An 18,674-nucleotide genomic window follows, 5' to 3' on the forward strand; every position below is an offset into this window, starting at 1 on the left:
AAGTTTCCTCGCAAGTACACGTTAGCCGCAAAAAGAAAAAAAAAAGAAAAAAAAAAAACATTTCAAGGGTATGGGCTTAGTACCGCGCTGCAGTATCCTGTATTTCATTGGCTAAAAGGTTGCTATAGTAACGAATGGACGACACTCAACTTGCATTGACTTGGGTTGGTTGACGAAACGGTGACTGAAAAACTTGTGTCTACCTACGTGCAAACTTGATGTGAACCAAACAGTCAGATTCAATCGGTACCAAGTTATTTATATACTTTTTTATAGTATTTTATTTTAACACTTACATTTTAGCGCTTGTGTTTACATATTTTATCGTTGGACATTCTCACGCCCTAATTTGTACTTATATATGTATTCGCTTTTTCTACAACTTGGAGATGATCTCAGGGCGATCAAAACGCCGGTTTTTATCGCTAGTTTTATTCTAAAATGTGTTTCGAAAGCAAAAAACTACTATAAGAATTATGGGATGATTACATTATATAATAGGAATTATGGGTTACGCAATTCCTGGGAACATGCCTGATGACGATATAAACAGGGCTAAATATTCTAGTAAATATGGAGTGTCTACTGATTCCTTGAGGAACCGCTCTTTTATGTCCTTCAAGTCTGTCCTATCGCACGTGCTCTTTTTAAAACGGGTTCTTCGAGGTTGGGGAAACTAAAGGCTCGCAAACTGGTCCAAACTGTATCGACTTGCTATTGAGGCAGTGCTATATCATTCTTATCGCTTCGACAATTTTCATTCCCTGGAAACAAATTTACCTCCTCCAAGGGTGGTGGTCTAAGAAGCCTCTCTAACTGAGACACGCTCATCTCCGTCTGATGCAACAAGGCGTCGTCATCCTTGTTATTGCTCATGACTGCAAAGGATTCCACTTTCTTCGTCGGCCACAATTTTCCTAAATACTTGCCGGGTTCTTCCCACACACAGCAGCCTGCTGTCCACACAGCACGAGGAGTGACAAGTTTTACATTTCCAGCATTTCCAGGGAAATTTTCCCTGCGGTAAGGCAAAACTGTGGTGGTGTCTTGGACAGGACTGCCGGCTTGAATGCGGACTCCGTAGTTAGATTTTCCTGTCAGAAGATACAAGGTTCCACCTTGAGGACCACACGTGTTCTTTGCGTAATTACGTATTCGTGTCTCAAATGCCTGCCATGGTCCGCTGTTAGATGTCTCGAACTGTGGTACTGCGTTAGAAAGAGTGAATGTAGCTTTCATGAAACTTTTGTCAAACGTATTCAGCGTCAAGGGGTTCATGTGTCCTCGGCTTAGCGGACTTCCACTCGTGTCCGTAATTGCAGTAGAGTAGGCGTTGTCCAGGGCGGGGACACCTGTGAACGTAAATGCGATGTTAAGAACTAACTAACCGTTATGTAAAGATGATGTTGATGATTACACGATACTGCTAATGTTAGTAACATCCAATATCCTGGATCCTAAAAATAGTGAGCATCAGATTGTCTTAGAAGCTCGGTTAAACCCGGGGGTAGTTTCCCATGAGGGAATATACGACGAACCTCCAAATGGTTTTCTTTTAGGCTGGAGGTGTGTAAAAAGGTAGGGTTTTCCCAAGTTGAAGTGTAGGAAAGGGTAGGGAAAACGACGGTCATACAGACGCGCTTAAACGGCTGATTCGGCCAAGTTAAATGAAAAATTTAATAAAATTCGCTCGATCATTTTAATTCTTAATTTACAGTCGCATCAGTTTACATGCAATTATCCTTTTTACTCACGTCCACATTTCTCTGAGGGGCATGCAGCGGGTATATTATTACATAGTACGTTTTGTATGCCTTCGTCTATATTATATACTGAAACTGAACTTTCAATATGAATTAGTATTTCAGTGAAAACAGCGAGATTGTTTACCGAACTTCTGCATTCTTTACATTTTGTTTTGTTTGTTTATTAACTATTCTTAACAGAATGGGGCATAAAGTCCTGCCCAAACGCACTCACAAGTAGAAGCAGTCTACTTGCAACTCTGTTTGGCCTGGTCTTGCGTACACTCGCTTTGACATGCTATGACCTGCGCTCACTCTTTGCACGCAAGTAGAGACAAGTTTTCAGTCACCGTTTGGCCACCCAACCCAAGTCTTTGCAGGTCGAGTGACGTCTATTCGTTACTGTAGTAACCTTTTAGCCAATAAAATACAGGATATTGCAGCGCGGCACTATGCCCATAGTCTTGGAATCGTTTTTTTTTTTTTTTGCAGCTGGCGCGTACTTGCAGGGAAACTTGGGACTCCCTTTGGCCACCCAACGCAGGTCTCTACGCAAGTTCAACTTGCGGCCATTGCAACTACTTGCGAGTCTGTTCGACCAGGGCCTTAAGAAAACATTCAAAGGAAATACCTGGAGTTCTCCAGCTGTTAACTTTGATGCTGTTCCGGCTAAACTTTCCAAGATCTTTGGCCTGCTCAGGAGTAACTTTGTACGCTGAATAGAAAGCGGTGTTTTCATCCGGATCAAAACACGATACAAAATATGGAGGCGTGTTAGCAGGATCGTTAGGTAGCTTCTGTTGTATTTCCCTTCCTCGAGTAGCGATCCTCGGAAGGCCCGTGGGACGCTTGTTTCCAGCAAAAAAAGGGGGGACGGAGTCGCCCCACAACATTCTGCGAACATTCTTCCTTTTACTTGGGGATTCTTGCAAATGAAAAAGTGGAAAATATAAGATAAATTCAATCGATGACTGGCATTGACAAAGTAAATTAAATATGATTTGCTGAGATAAAACTAAGGCTAGAAAGTGAAACTGGGAAAGTTGTAACACAACTCGCTGGTGCCCGTCCAGGTGGCCGTTCGGCGAGACAAGATATCAAAGCTCAGTATTTCCTTAAGCGAGGAAGGATCTCTTTACCTTTGTTCTGTTTTCGCAGAAGCCAGGAAATTTCCTAACTTTCGACTTTTCTTGTAAAGTGCCACTGAAACGAAATTTTCGTACTCTCTTTTATTATCCCAATCTATAGTTTCAAACGTGCTTAAAGTAATGGTGAACTTTATTTCTGTCAAATCCTAACGGAAAGTGCTGTTTTTAGCTGTTGAAATCGACTTTTTGGAGCAAAACTGTGTCCGGGCTCTGGAACCGAGTTTAAGGGCCTTGTGACGTCACTGGTTGTATTTACGCAAGAAGCGCCATAGATTCTCTCTTGTTTTCACTTGATTTTTTCAAGTTTATTCTTCATACTGTCGATACCTACTAGTTTTCTACCTTGTAATTTCAGTCCAGCCTTGACAGGAAATACACATCATAAACATTGGAGGGCGCCAGAGAGTGTAGATTCATCAAAATAAATGCTACAGATTAGAATAGCTCAGTATACTTTTCGAACATCTTGAATACTCGATTGGAGATTTCGAAGACGAGTGTGGCAACTTTTATCTCACATCCTGAAGCCTAAACACGATATTTCGTCGTCTGTTTTCAGCCTGGTTCTGAAATTTGGATTCTCACGTTTATCTAAGGTCTATTAACAAGGTTCGAATATATCCTCGGCAACTTTACTGCATTAAAAGCCGTAAGCGCGTCAGCCATCCGCACAATCACGAAGTTATTAACGGTCCACAAGCTTTGAGTCGAGTACTTCTTTGCACACAGAGGGCATCTTTTTATGATACTAATAAGTGAGAGTTCTTGTGGTAGACAAAATGTATCTTTGAAAATTGTGATCCGCAGCAGGGTTTGCTTTATCGCCGCATACGGATCAACCTAAACAAAGCGGGAATTTTGCTTCTCTTTTACACGTATCTCCCAATTGCAATATTTCACGGCCGATGGATTACTTTGAGTTCTTTAGCACATACTTATGTCTATGATCTTCATTTAATAGTATCCAAGTTCAAAACAATTCGTTAAAACGTCACTAGTTTACACTCCTTTCGAAGGTTTATTAAACAGACTTTGAACTAATTTGCATATATGACCTTTCGCCGCCGACATTGTCACGCTTTCTCTCGTTTCCTGAAAACATACCTGTAGGGTCATGGCAGCTTAGTTTACCTTTATAGTTTAAATTCGCTCCCTCGTGTAAAAGAAGAAGGTTTCTTAAGTTGTTGTTGTTGTTGTAATAACTTGTAGGATGTAGCAGATACAACTGGACTAAAGGTCACTGTGGCACAATCTCGTCCGCTGTGAAACTCACAAAGTGTCCAGTTTCCTAGAAGCGAAGCGACTCGAAAACTCGAAGCGTTGTTGCTGCGATTCTTGCAGCAGCAGCAGTCCGGATAATATTTTCAAAAGCCGCTTTCTCTTGTTTTCATGTCTTTTTTTCTTTATGAGTGTAGATATTGTTTAATTGAGTGCTGGCCATTTCACCAAGAGTCCCGATCATTTTGCGATCTAAGAACTCCCACTCGTTTGCTTGCTTACATAAAATATCCTGCAAATATCCAATTAAATAGACTGGAAAGCCCCAGGATCGACTCTCCACCTCTTCATGTCTAAGGCTACTGTTATTATCTGCTTTACAGCTCTGAGATGTCCTTAAGATGTTTCTTGGGAGGCTTCGAACAGTAATCTCTTCTCCCATAATCACTCTAAATTTTCAGCGCGGCATGAGAGCAATACAACCAGTGACGTCACTAGGCTGTTTTGGCCGCGCCAAAATGGCCGCCAATTTTGGGCTTAACCAGCCAACTTCGAACGGCTGAAAAAGCAGTTTTCGCTCACCGTATGCGAAAAAAAGGTTTGCAGTATTTCCAAGTAAGGTTGAAACTTTATTACTAAGCAAAAAGCTCACATACAAAAATTTCGTTTCAGTGGCACTTTAAGAAATTTACTTCGAATTGCGATTCTATCTCTGTACAAAAAAATAGGCTACGCTAGTGACTCACATTGTAAAAGTGTTTCTTTTTTACGTTATAGGGAAACAACAAAAGATTTTGCAAATTATGCCAATTTTGCCGATTTCGCCGTTATATTTTCCCTAAAAGGAATTAATATCGTATAGCGCTTAGAGAAGGGGAATGGACTTTTTTCCCACAGGCCACACACAACAATTTATGTTGGAGATATTAGCTGTTCAAAGGTATTAGGTTACTCTAGCTTCCCCTCTTATGCCGTGTTTTCACGAGAGAGGTTTACTACGGTTACTGCTTACCGAGGTTTCGTAACTAAACCGTAGTTGTTAGAGAAGCTGTTTACACGGAACTAATAGAGTGTGTTCACGTGACGTCATCAAATTCTCAAATCCAAAACTAAAGAGTCCCTGAAGGTTTCATCCTCATCAGGCACAAGAGGTACTAAATTTATCTGTGTTTACAACTTTCCAGCTCAATAGCGTCCTTCGTTTGAAAACCAGAGCATTTTGAATTTCGGAGTTATGGCGGTGCGTGACATGAAGCTAAGATCGCGTTTGTCGAAAAATATGCACTTATCTCGTGACTTTTAGTTATTTTAGGAGTTAAAGTACTAGGAAAAGTGCTTGTGTAAATGTCCTTTGGTTCGGGTTAGATAATCAGTTGTCTAGATAGCCAAAGCAAGTTCCAGATGTTTACACTATTTTTCAGCCGCCATATTGGAGGGCTAGGCTCTGTAATTTTGCGCGGAACATTTCGACGAATATCTCAACTTTGGGACAACGCACACACCTTAAACTTGGAGAACTGTCTTCTTTATTTATCGTCTATAATATTACAATTTCTTGACTTTATCCCCTGAATGGTTTTTGATTTTATTTTCTATTGCGTGACAATGCACACACTCTATTGACTTAAGTAGGCCGTATACAACGGACGGCTTTATGTTTTTCACGGAAAGCGAGTGCTGCAATGTTGCACAGAAACTATTGGAAAATTATACGATTTCTGACTTTACTCCGATGCCGAACGCAGGTCGTTGTCAATTTGCAGGCAGCTGAGTGATGTCGAGCCAAACTCTCCATAAATGTAAAGCTTTGTAGATGAATAGTAGAAAGAAAATTTTGATATCTTGCTGAGCTTCTTTCCGCAAAAAACCTGCCGGCATCTGCCGCGGAGCCCGGGCTACGTAGATGTTTACTAGTACTTCTTCTCCTCGGGGCCGCTTTAAATTCTAACATATGCTTTTTTTCTCCATAGACCTCAAGTATGATTTTTTTTTCTGTCACTTTGTGGCAGGTCTTCTTCCAGTTCCGCCTGCATGTACACTGCTACTAAGCTACTGAGCTTCTAACTGAAAGAAAACGCTTACGACAGTTGACGATGAACGGGAAACAGCAGTCCGGGATTTCTTTGTCTAAACATGAGTTAATTTAGCTTTTTTTGCCCGTTGATTTGAAACCTACTTTGTTAGGAGGAATCTTTGTCTATTTTTCTCTTCTTTCGCTCTGAACACGGGAGCAATTGCCGCAAAGATATCGCGACAATGTCTGCTTTTCCTGCGTTACCGTCGGTTACTGAGCTAAACCATGCCTGATGAGACGTTCAAAGGTTGGCTCACTTTTGATTTTGTCGGCATTTACCGAGGTTTGCTACTGTGTTTACACGATTAAAAATTTCACTTCAGTAAAGTTAAAACAAAACCAAGGTAAACATTTCTCGTGAAAAATAGCTCACCTAATTCATCAACTGTTTTCGGTTGTTATCTTGAGGCCGAGCAGTTTATTAACAGGGTTTAATTAATAGTCAAGGAAATAAATAAACATAGCAGAGTTGGATTTATCACAGAAATGAGGAGTTGGTCAACCTTGCTAACGCGCACAGAGTTTGCAGTAAATATTTGTACTGTCGCTCTTATCTATCAACGTCTTTAAAAAACTCTGTTTACAAGCTACAACTTACTTTCTCCACAAGTTTCCTTCGAGAATACAGCTGTGGGCACTACAACGGCAGCGACAATGAAAATTAAAACTTTTCCTCCCATCACTGTGCAGGGTTTGAAAGTGCTAAGAATCGAGACGTTTGTTCTTATTAACAACGTTTATTATGTCATGGAATTTCAATGAGAAACTAACGGGGCCACTATAAGACCCTTACAACATCGTGTTGATATAAGCTTTTGAAAAGCCAAGTATCGTGTTCTCCCACAAGTCTATTTACTTGATGCGTGAAAAATGTAGTGAGATTCATTGAAGGGAATCAAGTGGTATTAAAGGCATAAAGATGTGGTCATCTTAGTAAGAAAGCCTGAGCGTTTTCTCGATTTTGGTTAAGGAACGAAATTACAAAATGATTCTGGTGGTTTAGAAATGGCTGATCAAAGCAAATCTCTTTATCTATTTTTCGAGCTACCATTTTATTATTTGCCACACTGTTATGCAATGCAACAGCCGATTTGTTTAGATAGTTATTGGAAAATCTTTCCCAGGTCTTATCTCTTCGTTCAACCGATGAATGCTAATAATCACTTTTCATCTAGCGCGTTGAGTAAAAATATTTTTCTATCTGAATTTATAGATTTCCTTTTATTAATAACGTTAAAGAATGTTCGTACAGTAAAACAATTTGTCATGATGATTTCTTGTCAACAGCTGATGACACAGGCATACATTGAAAAAAATCCGAGTTTTCAGGAGTCAAAACTGCAAAGAGGAAAGTAATAAAAATAAAAGGGTCACAAAGATTACGACAACGGTAAACGTCGCGCGAGAAACATCCTCGGAAGAACTGGGTATTATGTCTAAAAATACCTTAAGAGGGATTACCTTTGGTATAAGGCCTATATGGGGCATTCACTCTCTTATCTTGATAATCTCTTGATCTAGATCAAACAAAAGTTTGTAGCCAAAAATGTTAGTATACTTCATCTAACGATTTATTCTAAATGCTTACTAGTAATTAAAGAATAACAATGAAAAATGAAACTTTGATTCACGCCGTCACTCTTTCTTCTGCAGGATCATTTTTAGTCTCTACGGTTTTCGTACAGTTTGACGATTCGAAGCATTTTACTTCCCAAAACTTAGTAGTAGTTTTACTGCATTTGGAAAACTTGTCGTACGGTAGGTTGGTCGTATAGTTGAATCTTGAACAGGTCGACGTTTAGCAGTGAGAGTGACACCATTTTTGGATGTTCCGGTCAGGAGATAGAGGGTTCCCCTTCAAGTACCACATCCACACATGTTTTGAGCGTACTTCTTTATTTTTGTTTCAAATCTCTCCCAGGGACCGCTGTTCGACGTTACGTTTTGAGGTAAGCATTGGTAAGAGTCACTGTAACTTTCATAAAGCGCGTATCAAACGTATTTATTCCTAGAGGATTCATGTGGCCTTTGCTTAGTGGTTCTTCGTCCGTTGTAATTGCTTCCTTGTAGGCGCCGTCCACTTGGACAGTGCTAGGAGGACCTGTAAACGTAAATAAGATTTGGTTTCAAACCGCCCAGTTGTGCCGTCCACCGTTACTGATTAAAACCAAATAATTGGCATGCAAGGCAAGTGCAAGAAATTTTCACCCAAAATTAGGAACTCGTAATTCTAAATCCAATCAAGAAGGTAGTCGTTTATTAGAGTGGAGCCTAAGTAGAGTGTAAATATGTGGATGGGTGGGTTGAGGAGGAGGAGATGTGAGGTGGAAGGTGTGGATGTAATGGGTGTCCCTGCCCACCCCCACCCAATCGTACCCCCTCTGCTGACTTGCTGCAAATTGCTAATCGAATTCTTCAAGCTATGCCACAATTTTGGTCTATTTCCAATGTTCACTAAGATCGCTGAAGCAAAGTAAGTATTGGAAGCGGTCCTCGAAGAAATTTGTTGGAAATGTCATTTACGAGGACGAGAGTTTCACTCGCATTTTTAGTATGTAAAGAATTGATAAGAATCTGACTTTTAGTTTTTGCGAATTTGAAAATGATGAACAAGTCATGGAAACGTCATTCGAAATTATTATCCCTGATTCTTTTAAATTGTTTGTCCAAAGCAGTCGTTATTAGAATAATGAAGTCATTCTATCTAATATAGCTGTGACCAAGAATTTCACTACTTCGATCTTTCGCTTCCTGTTACACTTTTTCTGTAACGTCTTCAGTGGTTCCCCTAAGTTCGCGACCTGGCGAAAACGTTCACGCTGTATACTCAGTTGTAAATAATAAAGATTTTACATACCTGGAGGTCTTGGAGGCCCTGGAGGGTTTCTCCAATGACTGGTGTCGATGGCGTTTCTGGAATTTTCACATAGATCTGCAGCTTGTTTTGCCGTCACTTTGTAGGCGGAATAAAAAGGGATATTCCTGGTGGGATCAAAAAGTGAAACAAAATAGGGAGGGGTGCTTTGAGGCTCATTGGGAAGTTTCTGCGGTATTTTATCATTTAAGAAAACGTGGATTTATTTGGACTGATCGATTTAATTCATAACTGATATATTCTGATGATCAAGTCGGGTGAAAAGAGTCTTTTCCCTTTTTGTCGTTCGCCTGGTCGTTCGTTACTCATTTCGTCAACTGTTTTTAGCTTGACCAAAGGCATTAAGGTGGCTGAACACAGTTTTTGATACATGTGTTTCATTCACCTTTTTCTCTAAAACCCTTGATCCGTCGGTCGCCATAAATGGCAGCAAGGAAGTTCACAACACAAGCTTTGGTTTTTTGATAGTTAAGCTGACGTATGTGCCGTTGCCATGGCAACATGAATAAATAGACACAGGCCTTTAAAATCGGTTCTGTTTATTTGTAGAAAATCTAGTCATTAGATTTTCTTTATAATTTGCATGCAACAAGCATCTGTAATTTAGAAATTTATAATAGCCTCTACTCGGATTACCGTAATTCAGATGGGCTAATAAAGCAAGTTTGGCTGGGAGAAAAATTTGATGTTCTTAAAACAAAAATTTGCCCGAGAAGTGAAGCTTCGAGGGCAAATATGCTAGTTTTAAGAACATCAAATTTCCAAGGAGCAACAATCAGACCGATAGTTCAAAAACTCTGACATCCATAATAAAACAACTAGATGCTATAACTGATCTAAATTGAAGCTGTCCTCGCTACAAGAGATGCACGGAAGGTGGCTGGACGTTCACCGTAAGAGCAATCGAAGAACGGAACAAGCTAAATGGCGATCTTAAGCGTAGTCTAAGCACCAAGCATTTGAAAGGATCACTTTTTAAATCAATTTTAAAAAATAATTTACTACTCAATCATTTATTAGTATCTAGCAGTTTTACATTTTTACAAATTACATATTGTAAATTAGTCATATTTAGAAGTTGTACATAGTGATTTTAATCAATTTTCTTTTTGTGTCTATTTCGAGGGCCACTTCCGCTACCACTACCGCTACCGCTGCCGTCGCTGCTGCTGCTGCTTCTCCTGCTGCTGTTACTCCTGCTGCTGCTATTCCTCCTCCTGCTGCTGCTGCTCCTGCGGCTACTGCTGCTGCTACTGCTGCTGCTACTCCTGCTACTCCAGCTACTCCTGCTGCTACTCCTGCTGCTACTCCTGCTGCTCCTGCTGCTCCCGCTGCTCCCCCTGCTCCTCCTGCTACTCCTCCTGCTACTCCTGCTGCTACTGCTGCTACTGCTGCTGCTACTGCTGCTGCTCCTGCTGCTCCTGCTACTGCTGTTACTGCTGCTACTGCTGCCACTGCTGCTACTGCTGCTGCCTTCGGCCTCATCAACTATTACCTCATAGAAATCTCGAGCTCATAATCTAATTGTTAATTACAGGCTACATATTTTAAACTCCGTTTCTTCTCTCCATATGACAATTTGTCAAAGCCTTAATTAACTAATTAACTGTAATTAACCTAAAAGCATTTAACTTTTGGGAGAACATGATACCCCCGCCCTAACGAGCTAATGTTAGATTCGCTTGTGATTCAAATACTGACTTCTCATAAATAATATGTCACGCTTTTAGGATCATGTGAATTTTAGCAATTTTACCGTTGTCTTAATCTTTGTGATCCTTTAATTTTTATCATTTTCCTCTTTGCAGTTTTGACTCCTGAAAACCCGGATTTCTCTTTCAATGTATACCTGAGTCATTGACAAAAACTCTTCACGCGGTTGAAGTTATTATTTCTACGCTCAACAAGAATGAGAAATTAAATGCTTGTTTACGAACATTCTTTAATATTATTAATAAAAAGAAATCATTTCAGATAGAAAACTATTTTTCTCTACACGTTAGATAAAATGTGATTATTAACAATCACTGGTTTGAACGAGGAGATAAGACCTAGGAAAGATTTTCTAAAAACTATATAAACAAATGACCAATTCAATTGTATAATAATGTTATTTAAATTGAAAAGTGGCAACTAATAAAACGGTGGCCCAAAACGTTTTGCTTTGATCAGCCATTTTTACATTTTATCACTTTGTGATTTCGTACCTTAACCAAAATCGAGAAAAGCCTGAGGCTTTCTTGACTAAGATTATGGCTATATCTTTATGCTTTTAATACTATGTGATTCCCTTGAATGATTTTCACTAAATCTTTCACACTACAAGTAAATTGACTTCTGGGAGAACACGATACTCGTTCTTTTAAAAGTTAATAGCAACATGATGTCGTATGGTTCTTAGATTGGCCCGCTTGTTTTACTGAAATTCCATGACATTATTAACAACAACTTTCAAACGCTGCTCAGAAATGGGAAGAAAAGTTTTAATTTTCATTGTCGCTGCCGTTGTAGTACCTACCGCTGTCTTCTGGAGAAAGTAAGCGCAAGTGCTAGCTTATAAACAGAGTTTTGTTTTAAGACGTTGATAGATAAGAACGAACCTACAAATATTTACTGCAAACTCTCTGCGCGTTAGTAGGTTTACCAACTTCTAATTTAAGTCCGACTCTGCTGTATTTATCCTCTTGTCTATTAATTAAACCCTATCAACTCCTCGGCCTCGAGATAACAACCGACAACAGTTGATGAATATAGGAAGCTAGCGTAACCTAATTTTTCTTTCCACTGTGTGAAAAAGTCCATTCCCCTTCTCTACGCCCTTTACGACATCAATATTAAATCCTGTTAGGGAAAATATGTTAACCGCAAAATCTGCAAAATTGACATAATTTGCAAAATCTTTTGTCATTTTCCTATAACGCATAAAAGAAACACTTTTACGATGTGAGTCACTTTGCGTAGCCTAAATTTTGTACAGAGATAAAATCGCAATTCAACAAATTTTTTAAAAGAAAAGGGGAAAGTTAGGAAATTTCCTGCCTTGTGGGAAAACAGAACAAAGGTTAACAGTAGAACCCTCCGCGCTAAGGAAATAGCAGCGATATCTTGTCCCGCCGAACGGCCACCTGGACGGGCACCAGTGAGTTGTGTTACAGCTTTCCCAGTTTCACTTTGTAGCCTTAGTTTTATCTCAGCAAATCATATTTCATTTACTATGTCAATGCCTTTTATTGATTGAAGTTTTTTCTTTTTTTTTCTCTTTTTCATTTACAAGAATCCCCACGTAAATGGGAGAGAGTTCTCACAATGTTGTGGGGCGACCCCGTCCCCCCATTTTTCATAGGAAACAAGCGTCCCACGGGTCTCTCGAGGATCGCTACTCGTGGAAGGGAAATACAACAGAAGCTACCTAACGATCCTGCTAAAAAAGCCTCCTTATTTTGTGCCGTGTTTTGATCTGGATGACAACTACCCTTCTATTCCGCGTACAAAGTTACTCCTGAGCAGGCCAAAGATCTTGGAAAGTTTAGCTGGAACGACATCAATGTTAAAGGAGAACGGAAGACGAAAACCGATTTTTTAGAAAGTCGTTCTTACGAAAGCCCACGATACGTCGTAATCAAATCGCTATGTTTTAGGATGTGAACTAACTTTTTAACCTGATTGTAACAGCGGAAAGCTCCGTACCTGAACAATGTGAACGTCCGCCATTTTGGAAGCCATGTTGAAGGCTTGGGCGCACAGCATGACGTCACTGCGCACATGGAAAAAACACGCGAATTTCAAGTACTACGTTTTAACTGAGATTTTCGTCACATCGAATTATATATGGCACTGTAGAGCTTGAAATGGTACGTTTGTGCATAATTAAATCCTATGTTGGAGGATTAACTGAGCTCAACGAAACGCTCGAAATAAATCTCACAGCTGGCAAATTATTTGTGACCATTTGTATACATAAGCTTTCATGTTATTTAGTTCTCTTGGTGCTCTCATTCCGCGCACTTGACACAAACCCACGATAGCGATCTCTAAGACTTCACTTTGGAAACAAATCGTTTGAAAGAGAGGGTGCTGTGTTATACATCTAGAAGTCGGTTGAGCTGCATCTTTGTCTGAACCAAAATAATATAAACAGGTTATATCGCAACCATTTCGCTGCCATGTGAGCCTGGCACTCACGCCACGACAAAATACGAAATCAATGAAATAAATCAAACAACACTTTCTTCCCACCGAGTCCATGGCTGTTTATTAGCTTCCTAGTGCCAAAATAATCGACATCTGCTGAATACAAAAGTCATATTCACCTCAACTTGTATTCTTTTTACGGCTTCCTCAATCTCCTTGCAGCATAAACATCCTTTCTCTAGCTTGTTGCACTTCCCAGTTCGCACAACACTCGCATACACACCACGATGTATTTCCTCTTCGGCACTCATCTTGACTCTCGTGAACATCGTCTTCCGCCGACTCTGAACTGTCTCGCATAGGTTCAAAAGAATAAGGTTCGATCTCAGACATAATGCAAGCTAAATGCAGGTTCGACTCAAGATCGATTCTTCACAAATTTTGTTGACATTAAAAAATGCATGTGCGTAGTGACGACACAACATTTTATGGAAGTAACCGGAAGTGAAGATGTCTAAAATCATCGGCGAACGTTCAATTTTGAAAAATGACCACGGGTTTAGGACTCTTTTCGTCACTTTCGAAAGGCAAAATTCACGTTTTTTTGCTTTTTACTACAAATCTAAGCTATTTAATAGTTTTAAGCTCCCATATAAAATACGACTGCTAGTCTTCCGTTCTCCTTTAACAGCTGTAGAACTCCAGGTATTTCCTGTGAAAGTTTTCTTAAGCCTTGGTCAAACAGACTCGCAAGTAATTGCAAATAGCCGCAAGTTGAAATTCCGTAGGGACTTTGGGTGGCGTTGGGTGGCCAAAAGGACTCGCAAGTTTCCTCGCAAGTATGTACACGCCAGCCGCAAGAAAAAGTCCATTTCAAGGCTATGGGCTTAGTGCCGCGCTGCGGTATCCTGTATTTCATTGGCTAAAAGGTTGCTATAGTAACGAATGGATTACATTCAACTTCTATTGACTTGGGTTGGGTGGCCAAACGGTGACCGAAAAATTTGTGTCTACTTACGTGCAAACTTGCTGTGAACCAAACAGTCAGATTCAATCGGTGCCAAGTTATTTATATAGTTTTTATAGTATTTTATTATTTTAACACTTACATTTCAGCGCTTGTATTTACATATTTTATCGTTGGACATTCTCACGCCCTAATTCAATTTGTACTTATATATGTATTCGCTTTTTCTACAACTTGGAAATGATCTCAGGGCGATCGAAACGTCGGTGTTATCTCTAGTTTTTATTCTAAAATGTGTTTCGAAAAAAACTGCTTTTAAGAATCTTATGGGATGAGTACATTATATAATAGGAATTATGGGTTACGCCATTCCTGGGAACATGCCTGATGACGATATAAACAGGGCTAAATATTCTAGTAAATATGGAAAGTGTGCACTGATTCCTTGAGAAACCGTTCTTTTATGTCCTTCAAGTATATATCATCTCACGTGCTCTTTTTAAAACGGGTTCTTCAAGGTTGGCAAACCAAATGCTCCCAAACTGGTCCAAACTGATAAAGGCAGCAGGGGACTTGAGATTTGAGAAAAGTACGAGATCGAGTACGAGAACGACTTCATAATTCTAGTTTGCAGGTTTCACATCATCAAATCACATATCCATCTCATCCCATGAGCTACCCTCTCTACCTAAAACCAACATGGACAGCGAGGACTCTGGAAATGTCACTGGTTTGAAATTCGAAAATCGTACTCAATCTGGTATTCGTAGTCAAATCTAAAGGTCTCTAGTGTTATATCATTCTCAGCGCGTCGACATTTTTCATTCCCTGGAAACAAATTTACCTCCTTCAAGAGTGGTGGTCTAAGGAGTTTCTCTAGCTGAGACACACTCATCTCCGTCTGATGCAACAAGGCACTGTCATCCATGTTGTTGCTCATGACCGCAAAGGACTCCGCTTTCTTCGCTGCCCACAATTTTCCTAAAAACTTGTCGGGTTCTGCCCAGATACAGCAGCCTGCTGTCCACACAGCACGAGGAGTGACAAGTTTTACATTTTTAGGAAAATTTTCCTTGGTATAAGGCAAAGCTGTGGTAACGTCCTGCACAGGACTGCCGGCTTGAAAGCGCAGTCCGTAGTCAGATTTTCCTGTCAGAAGATACAGGGTTCCACCTCGAGGACCACACGTATTCTTAGCGTAATTACGTATTCGCGTCTCAAAATCGGGCCAGGGGCCGTTTTTAGATGTTTCAAACTGTGGTACTGCGTTGGAAAGAGTGAATGTAGCGTTCATGAAACTTTTGTCGAACGTATTCAGCGTCACGGGGTTCATGTGGCCTCGGCTTAGCGGACTTCCACTCGTGTCCGTAATTGCAGCAGAGTAGGCGTCGTCCAGGCCACGGACATCTGTGAACGTAAATACGACGTTAAGAGTGCCTGCCTGTTAAAATCAGACAAATTCTTAATTTCGCGGCAAGGGTCGAACATTCGATTTCGCTCATATTTTTATGGTAGATAGGCTAGGTAATAAGAAAAGTTACTGGATAGATTTTTTTGGCAAAATATCCTTTTATTTCAAAGAAAAATGAAATTAGGAAATTACGTCAAAATCGTCATTTGACGCACCATTTGATTAAACAACTAGTTCGAGAGCCTCGCATGCAAAACCACATTATTACCATTATTGGCCACCCAACGCAAGTGTCTACGCAAGTTCAACTTGCGACTTTTTACAACTACTTACGAATCTGCTTGACCAGGGCCTTAAGAAAACCTTCACAGGAAATACCTGTATTCCTCCAGCCGTAAACTTTGACGTCGTTCAGGCTAAACTTTCCAAGGTCTTTGGCTTGCTCAGGAGTAACTTTGTACGCTGAATAGAAAGCGGTGTTTTCATCCAGATCAAAACACGACACAAAATAAGGAGGCTTTTTAGCAGGATCGCTAGGTAGCTTCTGTTGTATTTCCCTTCCACTAGTAGCGATCCTCGAAAGGCCCGTGGGACGCTTGTTTCCTGCGAAAAATGGGGAGACGCGGTCGCCCCACAGCATTCTGCGAACTCTCTTCCATTTACGTGGGGATTCTTGTAAATGAAAAAGTGAAAAATAAAATGAAAAATTCAATCAATAAAAGGCATTGACAAAGTAAATTACATTTGATTTGGTGAGATAAAACGAAGGCTACAAAGTGAAAGTGGGCCGGGAAAGCTGTAATCCAGCTCACTGGTGCCCGGTCCAGGTGGCCGTTCGGCGAGACAAAGGCTATATTACTGCTATTTCCTTAAGCAAGGAGGGATCTCTTGACATTTGTTCTATTTTCACAGAAGCCAGGAAATTTGCTAACTTTCGACTTTTCTTTTAAGAAATTTGCTTCAATTGCGATTCTGTCTCTGTGCGGAGATTTAGCCTACGCGACGCTAGGTGAGTCGCATTGTAAAAGCGTTTCTTTTTTTACGTTATAGGAAAACGACAAAAGATTTTGCAAATTATGCCGATTTTGCCGATTTTGCCGTTATATTTTTCCAAAAAGGAATCAATATCATATAGGGCTTAGAGAAGGGGAATGGACTTTTTTCCCGCAGGTCACACACAACAATTTATGTTGGAGATATTAGCTGTTCAAAGGTATTAGGTTACTCTAGCCTCCCCTCTTATGCCGTGTTTTCACGAGAGAGGTTTACTACGGTTACTGCTTACCGAGGTTTCGTAGCTAAACTGTAATTATCAGAGAAGCTGTTTACACGGAACTAATTAACTAAAGTGGGCCGCATACAACGGACGGTTTTAGGTTTTCACGGAAAGCAAGTGCTGCAATGTTGCACAGAAATTATTGGAAAATAATAAAATTCGACTCTACTCTATTGCCGAACGCAGGTCGTTGCCAGTTTGCAGGGAGCTGAGCGATGTCGAGCCAAACTCTCCATAAATGTAAAGCTTTGTAGATGAATAGTAGAAAGAAAATTTTGATTTCTTGCTGAGCCTCTTCCCGCAAAAACCTGCCGGCATCTGCCGCGGAGCCCGGGTACTTAGATGTTTACCGGTATTTACGAGAACGTCTACTTTTCCTCGGTTACTGAGCTAAGCCATGCCTGATGAGGCCTTTAATTTAACTGTCGACCTAGGTTGGCTCACTTTGATTTTGCCGCCATTTACTGAGGTTTGCTATTGTGTTTACAAGATTAAAGATTTCACTTCGGTAAAGTTAAAACAAAACCAAGGGAAACGTTTCTCGTGAAAAATAGCTCACCTAATTTATCAACTGTTTTCGGTTGTTATCTCGAGGCCGAGCAGTTTATTAACAGGGTTTAATTAATAGTCAAGGGAATAAATAAGGATAGCAGAGTTTGATTTATCACAGAAATGAGGAGTTGGTAAACCTGCTAACGCGCACAGAGTTTGCAGTAAATATTTGTAGGTTCGCCCTTATCTATCAACATCTTTAAAAAAACTTTGTTTATAAGCTAGCACTTACTTTCTCCACAAGCGTCCTTCGAGAATACAGCTGTAGGCAGTACAACGGCAGCGACAATGAGAATTAAAACTTTTCCTTCCATCACTGTGCAGGGTTTGAAAGTGCTAAGAATCGAGACGTTTGTTCTTATTAACAACGTTTGGTATGTCATGGAATTTCAATGAGAAACTAACGGGGCCACTATAAGACCCTTACAACATCGTGTTGATATAAGCTTTTGAAAAGCCAAGTATCGTGTTCTCCCACTAGTCAATTTACTTGAAGCGTGAACGATGTAGTGAGATTCATTGAAGGGAATCAAGTGGTATTAAAGACATAAAGATGTAGTCATCTTAGTAAAGAAAGCCTGTGCGTTTTCTCGATTTTGGCTAAGGAACGAAGTTAGAAAATGATTCTGGTGGTGTAGAAATGGCTGATCTTTATCTATTTTTCGGGCTACCATTTTATTACTCTGGTGGTGTAGAAATGGCTGATCAAAGCAAATTTCTTTAGCTAATTTTGTTGTTGGTTCTTTTCCTTGCTTGAAACCCATGTTTCAGTCCGCCCCACCCCCGACGTGAAGATTTGATCTAAAGAACAAACCGCTTGGCATAAGGAATTAAAACTCTATCATTTAAAAGATGATTTCGTAATTAGTAATAGTAATTGGACCTAGTGGAGTACAATTCAGGGAGTAATCGCGCGAGTAATTTCAAAATCGGACGAGCGCGAGGCCAATTTTAAATTACGAGCACGATTACTCCCTGAATTGTTCGAAACGAAGTCCAATTGCTAATTAATCGTATCTGTAACAAATTTCGGAATTAAAAATGTCTTTTGAAAACGTATTTTCAGTGAGTTTTGAAAACTGTGCGAAACATCGCGAAAGAAGCCATTAAAGCGCGCGTAATTGACGTACGAATCACGTGGGTATCTAATTACAGGTATCCGATTACGAAAAGTTCAATTGGATACCTGTAACCTGGACACTCAGTGATCGCATGCCGATTAGTAATGGTAATAGGACTGCGAGTCCAATTCGATCTGTAATCATACAAGTGATAAC

The 18,674-nt window shown here is 40.1% G+C and overlaps 3 protein-coding genes and 1 pseudogene across 3 annotated transcripts; all 4 read right to left on the reverse strand.

Annotated features, from left to right (window-relative positions):
- Positions 1-714: 714 nt before the first annotated feature.
- On the reverse strand, positions 715-7,023 carry LOC145482958 (uncharacterized). The gene is made up of 3 exons (XM_081461589.1): positions 6,784-7,023; positions 2,377-2,670; positions 715-1,352 (listed from the first exon to the last, which is right to left on the reverse strand). The coding sequence occupies exons 1-3, from the start codon at positions 6,863-6,865 to the stop codon at positions 715-717; spliced, it is 1,014 nt and encodes a 337-aa protein (XP_081317715.1). The 5' UTR covers positions 6,866-7,023.
- Positions 7,024-7,889: 866 nt separating this feature from the next.
- LOC145464300 (uncharacterized) lies at positions 7,890-9,238 on the reverse strand (annotated as a pseudogene).
- Positions 9,239-9,740: 502 nt separating this feature from the next.
- LOC145465265 (uncharacterized) lies at positions 9,741-13,502 on the reverse strand. The gene is made up of 2 exons (XM_081449362.1): positions 13,343-13,502; positions 9,741-10,566 (listed from the first exon to the last, which is right to left on the reverse strand). Exons 1-2 carry the CDS (start codon positions 13,500-13,502, stop codon positions 10,154-10,156), a joined length of 573 nt encoding a protein of 190 aa, XP_081305488.1. The 3' UTR covers positions 9,741-10,153.
- A 504-nt stretch (positions 13,503-14,006) lies between these two features.
- Positions 14,007-18,296, reverse strand: LOC145487383 (uncharacterized). Its single transcript, XM_081466151.1, has 3 exons — positions 17,630-18,296; positions 15,948-16,241; positions 14,007-15,565 (listed from the first exon to the last, which is right to left on the reverse strand). The coding sequence occupies exons 1-3, from the start codon at positions 17,778-17,780 to the stop codon at positions 14,883-14,885; spliced, it is 1,128 nt and encodes a 375-aa protein (XP_081322277.1). The 5' UTR covers positions 17,781-18,296; the 3' UTR covers positions 14,007-14,882.
- Positions 18,297-18,674: the final 378 nt, after the last annotated feature.

The sequence above is a fragment of the Orbicella franksi genome, chromosome 1 (genome assembly GCF_964199315.1).
Source record: "Orbicella franksi chromosome 1, jaOrbFran1.1, whole genome shotgun sequence".
NCBI classification, from domain to species: domain Eukaryota; kingdom Metazoa; phylum Cnidaria; class Anthozoa; order Scleractinia; family Merulinidae; genus Orbicella; species Orbicella franksi.